The 9,710-nt window shown below is 36.7% G+C and overlaps 3 protein-coding genes across 5 annotated transcripts in view; 1 reads left to right on the top strand and 2 right to left on the bottom strand.

Annotated features, from left to right (window-relative positions):
• LOC123685178 (protein mothers against dpp-like) overlaps positions 1–9,710 on the top strand; it is a 149,920-nt gene that overhangs the window by 25,032 nt on the left and 115,178 nt on the right. The window lies entirely within an intron of this gene.
• LOC123685200 overlaps positions 1–9,710 on the bottom strand; it is a 54,032-nt gene that overhangs the window by 5,516 nt on the left and 38,806 nt on the right. For all 3 annotated transcript variants that reach the window (XR_006748267.1, XR_006748268.1, XM_045624818.1), the window contains exons 6-7: positions 1,628–1,666; positions 280–374 (exon numbers count right to left, since the gene is read on the bottom strand). Coding sequence is in view for 1 of the 3 variants with exons in the window: in XM_045624818.1 (XP_045480774.1) it covers positions 310–374; positions 1,628–1,666 (104 nt within the window). In the remaining 2 variants the exon portion in view is untranslated. The remainder of the gene's footprint in view (positions 1–279; positions 375–1,627; positions 1,667–9,710) is intronic.
• On the bottom strand, positions 6,038–8,013 carry LOC123685189 (zinc finger BED domain-containing protein 4-like). The gene has a single exon (XM_045624808.1). The coding sequence runs from the start codon at positions 7,040–7,042 to the stop codon at positions 6,191–6,193; it is 852 nt and encodes a 283-aa protein (XP_045480764.1). The 5' UTR covers positions 7,043–8,013; the 3' UTR covers positions 6,038–6,190.

Here is a 9,710-nt window from a genome sequence, read left to right as displayed (position 1 = left end):
GAAATGTTTTTGGCGAGAAACTTGTAGAAACGAAGATGCTTTTTGAAGCCATTCCAGATATTGCAGTTCATTAGATTCTACAACTGAAAGCCGAGCTGTAGACAGTGCCGTGGTGAGAACAGTTTTGATGGAGAGATCAGTAGGCCTTAAGATCGCGGTGCTATGTAACCCATTACACAATTAATCGTCCCCTAAAATAGATTCCACTATCTCTTTCTCGTACAAGCATATTTTCACATAGTAATAACAGTCGGGGTAAAAAGAAAACTTAAAACTTACTTCTTCCCTCCACCAGGGCCCCCAGCCCTCTTAAATTATACCTGGGATGGGGGGGCCAGGTTTTCTCACCATTCTCCTCTCTCTTTGTGTTGGTTCTGTTGACAAAAAAAAAATTAAAATTTGGTTCATCATTTCAATTTGTAATTCTTCACAATTATTGTTAGATGATTTCACAGCAATTTTGATATTTCTACCGATTTGAATTCGGCTTAATTAATTTTGAGGTGATGATAGAATTTTGAATAATTAATTTACAAATGTTTTCTATCCTTCCTAATCCTCTGCAATACATTTTACATACTTTCAAAGTAATTTCTCACATAAATTTATAAAAATCCTCTCCTTTTCGGTTCTTGATCTTTGTGAAATTGAATGAATTATTATGGATACGTCGGTAAAATCATTCACATTCTTGGCAACTCTCGACTCAGCTTATTTCGAATGAATTAGCTAGTGCGAGAAACATACAAAGAGTCAAGAAAAATGTTTTTATTTTATTTGACGGTCAACAGACTTGTTAGCACTGCTCAGGAAATTTTAATGTGTAGCAGCATTATTTTTCCTCTGGAAAATTTGAAGAAAAGCCAAGTGAAAAGTTTGTGAGATTGTTTGCCCAAATTAGTTCCTGATCCAAAATAAATTTCCAGCATTGTTGTCTAATTTGTGATGCAGATAAATTTAAAAAGTGCGTATGAATGTCTTTGAAACACAGAGTCTCCTAGATAGGTAACAAACTGATAGGGCAACTATGACTAATGATTATAAGAATAAATTTCCTGCAAACTTGGATCTTAATTAATTTCAATTACGCCACACTGGGCTCGAAAAAATATTTCAGAGAGTACAGAATATTTTTAGGCTAAGAATAACTGGCCTGTATCGAAAGCAATTCTTAATTTTAAATAAAAATCGTATTAATTTTCGACGATCTCCTTTTTCTGGAAAATCAAATAATATAGGGTTTGATGTCGATTTTCTCGAAAACGGTGAAGTATAGAAGAGTAAGAGACGTCGTTATATTGAATTAAATTGAAAATAACCTTTCTATCTGCCCCACTGAAAATGTTTAAAATATGCAAGAAGCATCGCTGGTTTACTGTCAGTATGGCGGTTTCGCGTCGCATCGAAATAACAGCCATTTACGAATTATTCGTAAAAAAAATAAGAATTATTTTTCTCGTCTTTCCTATGTCTCAGAAGTGGAAATAGTTAGAACCCATTAATGCAGCAAATTTGTTCTTATATTCATTAGTATTATCTTCTAGTATCAGTTCGATTACACCTATTCTGGGGCTCCCTGTACACACTCTACAGAACTAGGCAGTTGACATAATAAATAATTACTTACCATATATGGTCAAAGCCCTTTTTTTGGCCTTGGGTTGTTCTGAAATAAGACAAAAAAAATATGAGATCTTTTTTTTGTTGCTCACCTAATTCATCTTGCATGCAGTTTACCAATTTTTGCTGATCCAATGAAGAATATATAATCTCTAAATTGTAGATTCTAAATTTTTGATTTAATTAGAATTAATTAAACGTTTTAGGAGCAAATACCCAATAACCTTTCGACTTACATGATTCAAGAAAGAATGACTTTCTCTGTAGAATTCAACCCTTTTTAAAAGTTCAGACTTCAGCCGAAAAAATATTGATAAACACAACCAAGTGTAATTAAGGCACTCTATTGGCAACACTACATTAAAGTTCAAATTAGTGTTTGACACCCCATGTAGTCTTTGATGGGCTATAAAATTTGTTCAAAACTTTGTATAAAAATTTGTTCAAATGGAAATAACTAAAATTGACAAGCCCCATGCGAAAATCATACCTAACGTATTTTAAAAACCGGTATCTCGGAAACCAGCAATATTTGTATAAGCCATGTTGGTCTAGAATCTGCAATTCAGAGATTGGATTCAGCTTTATGGTGTTCAGTCCCTTTCCAAAATACCTGAGAAAATTGCGAGATATCTCATTACAGAGCAAAGTTTATAACTACGGCTTTGTATTCAATATTCCTTCTGCTTTATTATAGTTTGAAATTGAAAAAACTTTGTTCTGGAAAACCTTAGGTTTTCAAATAAAAAAAAAACAATTTTCAATGATAACCAAGCTTCACATAAATTAGCTTCGAACCCTCTTGTTAGTTCTCGTTCGAAGCATATCGCCATAAAGGAACATTTTATTCGTAACGCCATCCTTGATGGAAAAGTTGATGTGATTTACTGTCCTACGGAAGATATGGAGGCAGACTTACTCACTAAGGCACTTCCTGGACCACGTTTCGAAACACTTCTTCGTGACAGAATTGGACTAACTTCTTTGTCGAGTTCATGAGAGGGAGTGTTGGGATTAGACATTCACTCGATTTGTTGGGATATATATTATTGGTTGTTCCCTGTATAACGTGAATTGTCAAATTAATTCTGACAAAGTGTCAGTTTAGATAGTTGTTTTATAAAGTTGAATAAAGTTCACCTTTCTTATTCTCAAAGTATTATCTACAAATCTATCAGGTTATGGGCCCAGTTTTCTCTGCCAAGTTTTTATTGTAGGCTCTGAAATGATATTGCACGTTGCCGATATTTCTTCAACATTTTTTGCAGAAACCAAATATAGACCGTTTGTCTTTTTTGCTTCCAAAACGACATGTCCACTTGGGTTTTTGATTATCGCCTTATTTTTGTTGAAATACACACTATTTCCTTTATTTGTTATTTTGGAGACCGATAATAAATTAGCCCTCCACCTTCGGTGTCGGGCTCTTTCTCCAAAAATGAAAATGAATTCATGCAGTTTTTATGACAACACGCTGTCATGCAAAATTATCGGTAATTTTGATGCACTTGTGCAATTACTTACGATAATGTGCTTCGATTCAATGAGGTGTTAAATTGATGAAGGAAAATGGCCGAAACTGGAGAAATAAAATGAAAAGATGAAAAAATGTGAATTATATGATAGAAATTCTGAGGAAACTATATCGCACTCAATGGCGTAGAAATGGGGGAGCTACTGGGGGTAATTACCCCCCAAGATTTTCAAAATAGAACATTTTAGAAATCTCGCAAACTCGAAGAACGAAAATTTTCTTTCCTATGAATCGACACGTCCGATTTTTACTGCAGTAAAAATGATATATGGCTAGAAGATAATGGTGAAGTGTCGGAAGAGCCAATGAATATCGAATCAGACGAAAAGACCGAAGATTACCAGAAACTAATTGACTATGGTCTTGATGAAAAAGTGGTGGCTAAGCTTGATGAGATTTACAAAACTGGAATATGAGCTCATGTCTATCTCGACGAGAGAGCCCTGAATTACCTTAAAAAGATTCCAGTTGATGGAGCTCTCAATTGTATTGGTCAATTTATGGGGTTTAACCTGGAAGATGTCCCGAACAAGTTGCCTTATTTGTAGGGCTGCAACCGAAACCGAACCGAACTACCAATTCCGATCTACAATTGATTATGTTGTTACTAACAGATGCATACACCCACTTCAGATACTGGACGTCAGAACTCTGAATTCGGTCAATGTAGCCAGCGATCACAGTTTGTTACTTGCAAAGATCAGAATGAAATTCATACACAAAAAGAGTCCAGTACAAGTATATGAGGAAGCAAAAATAAACATCGAATCACTGTGGGACTCGTCAATTAGGCAATTATACGAAGATAGATTGAAAAAAAAAATTCTCGAAAACCCAATAGGAGAAGAGGATAATATTAACGCTTCCTGGGAGAAACTAAAGAACAACATTAGATCAGCCGCCTATGAAGCCCTAGGCACCCGAATTCTAAAAAGGAATAAGAACACTAGAACAGACAGGACTCCATGGTTTCGCCCAGAGATTAAAGAAAAATGTAAAGAAAAGAAAAGAGCATATCTGACTTATAGAACATTGAAAACATCAGAATCCTACGAAAGATATAAACAAATCCGAAATGAGACCACAGCACTGGTGAGACGAATAAAAACCCATCACTGGGAAATTTTCTCAAGACGCTTGGAGGATGATTTTTACGGAGTACAAAAACAAATTTGGCGTTTCATTCGAACCCAGAGAAAAGAGATTAATGATCTGGTCGAAACGAATCAGATAGAACGACAAACCTGGGTTGAATACCTAACTGAATTGTATAAGGCGGAAAAAAATGAGACTGCACTAAATGTACCCGAAATAGTAATGGACAACAACATTCAAATTGAGACAGCCGATGTACTTACAGCTCTCCGAAAATTGAAGAACAGAAAGAGCCCAGGACCGGATGGAATTCCTAACGAATTACTCAAATATGGGGGACAACATCTCACTCAGCAGTTAGTATCACTCATTAAAAGTATCATCTACTATCATAGAATACCTGACGAATGGCGAACAAGCGACACCATCCTGATATTTAAAAAAGGAGACAAAAAAGTGCCCTCGAATTACAGAGGTATTAATCTTCTCAGCACCACACTGAAACTTACCACTAAAGTCATGGCCAACAAAATTATCAGCTTAACATCCTCAGCAGACGAACAGCAGGGATTCAGAACGGGTAGATCATGCACGGATGCGGTGTTTGTTTTGAGACAAATCAAGGAAAAATCGATAGAATACAACAGGCCAGCATATATGTGTTTTGTTGACTTAGAGAAAGCGTTCGATCGTGTGCAGTTAAAGGACGTCTTGCACCTACTTTACAACAGGCAGATACCGCATAACCTCATTCAGACCGTTCGGAACGTATACAAGGAAAATTGGATTCGGGCGAGAATAAACGGGACCTTGACTGAGCCAATTGCAGTGGGCCGTGGCATTCGACAGGGAGATTCCTTGAGCCCTCTCCTCTTTAACATCATTATGGACGAGGTGATAGGGAATGTACGGACACTAAAGGGATACGGAATGGGCGACCGTGAAATAAAAATTCTCTGCTATGCCGATGACGCCGTACTGGTGGCTGAGAGTGAAGACAACCTCCAACGGCTGTTACATCGTTTCAATTGCACTGCCAAATCATTCAATATGACAATATCAACCCAGAAAACCAAATGCATGACAACATCAAAAACACCATTAAGATGCAAACTGGAAGTCGACGGCAATATCATCCAACAAGAAATGAAATTCAAATACCTGGGCATAGAATTATCAGGCTGTGGTGATGTTGAGGAGGAACTGAGGGCACAAACTGTGAGGGCAACAAGAGTGGCGGGATGTTTGAGTGACACGGTGTGGCGAAATAAAAACATCAAAGTGGAAACAAAGGCCAGAATTTATAAAGCAGTAGTAAGACCAACTATGACATACACCGCTGAAACTCGACCAGACACAGCGAGGACAAGACAACTACTGGAGACCACCGAAATGAGGGTACTTCGCAGAATAGCTGGAAAGACACTACTCGACCGGGAGAGAAGTGAAAATATAAGGAGAACATGCGGGGTGGAAGATATCAATGAGTGGGTATTGGGTCGAAAGAGAGAATGGAACGACCACATAAGTAGAATGGACGAGGAAAGGATGGTCAGAATTGCACGCGATAAATCACCACTAGGTCGCAGAAGTTTAGGACGCCCTCGAAAGCGATGGAGCGACAATTTGTCAGTGTAGGCAGAGATTCGCCGGAAAGAAACAGGCGAATCGCCTAAAAAAGAAGAATGAAGAAGAAGAAGAAAAGTAAAAGAAAAACAGGAGATAATTTTGATAATTTATTTGCATCATAAAAATAAAAAGTCTTCTAGAAATATGATATATCAATCATAAATATCATAGATTAAAAATAAAAGTCTTCTAGAAAAGGAACGTAATTCATAATTATCACAGCTGAAAAAATTAAAAATACTCTTCACGAAAAGGATCATAACATAATTCATAATTAATAACATCAGGATGAAAACAAAAATATTTCTGATTCTATAGAGTAGTCAAATAAAACAACTGAAAATTTTCATGAATGAACACTATTTTTTCGGCCATTTCGGGATCCAACGAACTTCTCTTATCTTCGAAAATGTTCCTCATTTCTGAGAATAAGCGTTCGCTTGGAACACTTGTTACAGGAAATGAAAGAAATTTCGGTACAAGTTCGAAAATGTAAGGAAAGTTTTTATTCTGTGTCTTCCAAAATTCGAGAGGACACGAATTCCGATCTAAAATGGGTTTTTGGAGGTATTCACCAATTTCATCCGTGATGGATTTTTTAACATCACAGTTTTTGTTTTCTTTAGAGGAACTGACAATGTCTTCAAAGCATTGCCATAAAGTTGAAGTCTCGGTACTTGCCTTCTTTTTTTTTATTAATGGTTCGTCATCTGAGTTATTCGTTTCCGAATCGCTTCCTCCAGTAAGTCTACTTATAGAAGTTATTTCCTTGATCACAATGGAAATAATTGATTTTTTTTCCGATGTGTTAAAAAACACATTTTTATATCTCGGGTCGATGAAGGTAGCTATGGAATAGTTTTTAATAAGAACTAGATTTTTGCAACGCTCCTCTAGTCCTTTTTCTAAAGCTTCTTTGAACGATCCTATTCCATATGAATCACCAGTTTGAGCAAGACATTTTCTTATGCACACAAGAGCTGGGATGATATCTGCAATTGTGGACTTTTCTGCACTTATAACATTAGTTACTTCTTCAAAAGGTTGAAGCAATTTTACTGTGGATTCTGAAAGGTCCCATTGGTTGTTTGTGAGGGAAGGACAAGAATTTTCCAAACAATATAAGGTGAGGGACCTCTTTATTCTTAAAAGCCTTTCCAACATGTAGTATGTTGAGGTCCAACCACGTCTTGAATGGTCTTGAGCGGTTTTTCTCGTAAATCTTCTTGTATTTTTGATAATTTTTCACAAGCTTGCGTCGAATGGTTAAAATGTGTTGCAATTCTTCTTCCTGCGGAAACCATGTCGAATATAGCCCGTTGAGCTTTGAGGGCATCATTTACAACTAATTGGAGCTTGTGAGTGAAACAGCTTTCACTATTTAATTCTAGTTCAGATAAGGCCTTCATCATATTCGCTCCACTATCTCGAAGGATCAGGTGAATTTGATGTTTATTGATATTCCATTCCTCAAGTATAGACAAAATTTTTCTACCTATTTCCACGCCAGTGTGACTACCAGTGAAGTTCTTACAAGCCAGCAAATTATGATGTCGTTGACAATCCTCTACGGAAATGAAATGCACCGTGAGCGAGATGAAAGCTTTGTTAGTATGCGGGCAAGTCCACATATCGGTGGTCATTGAATAAACTTCGGTATTTGAAATCTCATCTTCTATTTTCAGGTGTAGTTTCTCATATATGGCTGGAACTACAGTATTCCGAAAATAGGTTCTGGAAGGAATAGAATAATTGGCTGCAAGTTTTGATAACAGTCTTCCAAATCCTTTATGTTCTACGATGTTGAACGGATGATTATCCAGGCAGATCATTTCGCCAATCAAATTATGGATTTCCATTGCCTTTTTGTCGTCAATTTTCCATTTTTTGTAGTCCAGGAGAGTAGCCTGGCGAGATGTAGTTGGGCGATCTTCTGATGGCAAATCCACTTCAAAAGTTTCGTGGTATTCCTTTTTATGATGCCTACGGAGGTGTATTACCAAAGGATTTGTAGATGCCATTTTTCCCTATCCGCCTCAGTTTCGCGTAACTTGCACTTGACAAATTTTCCAGATAAACTTTCGAAAAAATTCCACGCTTTACATGACTTTTTGTTGGACATTTTAACCTAGGGCTGAAGTAAGAAAACCGATTTGATCGGAACGATACACTCTACACAGATATGACGCTCACAAGAAGCCACTTGTTTGAGAAACCGTTATAAAAGAAACACAATACGTCGAGAAGAGTAGGGAGATCGCATTCTGAACTAACCAATTCTCCGTAGGCGTGGCGGTTCGGCCTTCGTTTCGATCTGCGATCCGGCCAACGGTTCGATTTGTGATTCGGCCTACAAATTCGGTTCGGTCCGGCCAATACAGCCGGATCGAAAAATTCGGTTCGGTTTGAAAATGGCGTTTCGTTGACCCCTACTTATTTGTGCGGTATCATGAGATATTACATACAGGAAAATCGAGTTGGTTCAAGTCAAGGTGTTGCTGCTCCAACTCCAACACCAATCACGAAGGGGCCCGATGAAGAAAAGATTAATAAGCAAGTTTTAGATAGGACAGGTTACACTTCAGATATTACAACAGGTAAGGATGACAGTATGAAAATCAGTTTCATACTGTCTACATGTTTGTCTAAAAAATCACCAATAATCTCATGAAGAACGGCCTAACAATGGAAAACAACATCATCCGTCAATATAATACAAGAAATAGAGACAGATTCAGGTTGGATATAAACACAAAAACAAATTATGGTAGAAAAATAATAATAATAATAATAAACTTTATTTTTCTGACCTTAAATCAGTACAGGTGTACTGGTACCAAGGCTTCAACTCATATAACAAATCTAAATTAACAAATCACTTCTATCGAAAAAAAACAAAAAAAACAAACAATTACAAACATTGAGGTTAATTAAGTTCTAGGTATTCTCTTAGATTACGGCACATCTTCTTTGGATTGTTTGAGTCAGTCACAGTCACAGGAACCGAGTTATAAGTCATTATGCTCCTATAGATGGGCGTATTTTGTGATTTCACAGTTCTTTTGTAATTGGTTCTAAGTTGATTCTGTGTTCTGATGGGGTAGGCGTGACATTCATTAACAAGTTGCAATTTAGTTTGTGTTTTTAGGTAATTTTTTTTGATGTTATATATTAGTTTGACTTGTTCATAAGCTCTCATTTTTTCAATGTTAAATATTGATGTATTAGTGTATAGGCTGTCTGTCGATGTAAAATAATCTAATGCGTACACTGCCTTGACTGCTCTGTTTTGATACCGTTGGATCTGCTCCATTAGGTATTTTGGTGCGTTTCCCCAACAAACTATCATGTATCTAAGTTGTGACGCTATAAAACTTTCATATATCACCCTTCTGGCACGATCATTTAGGAAGTTGGCGCATCTCCTTACAGCACCTATCATTGGAGCAAGTTTGTTTTTCAGTTTTTCTATATGAAACCGCCAAGACAGCTTATCGTCAATCAGCAAACCCAAATATCTGTACTCTTCAACCTTTTTTGAAGCAGTATCATTGATTTTTATTTCTATATCACATCTTTTCTTATTTTTTTGTTTAATAATCATATATACAGTTTTATCTATATTCAACGTTAATCTATTATAACACAGCCAGTCATAGTACAATTCCAAATCCTGATTCATCACATTCTCCAATTCCCCCATGTTATCGGCTGAGAGAACAAAAGCAGTGTCATCAGCAAATTTATAATATCTTGATCCCATTTACAAAAATTTTAAACTATGGACATATAAGAGGTACTCAATTGGACCCAGGACGGAGCCCTGTGCTAC

Source organism: Harmonia axyridis, chromosome 7 (genome assembly GCF_914767665.1).
Source record: "Harmonia axyridis chromosome 7, icHarAxyr1.1, whole genome shotgun sequence".
In the NCBI taxonomy this organism is placed as follows: domain Eukaryota; kingdom Metazoa; phylum Arthropoda; class Insecta; order Coleoptera; family Coccinellidae; genus Harmonia; species Harmonia axyridis.
This window is presented reverse-complemented; position numbering and strand designations above follow the sequence as displayed.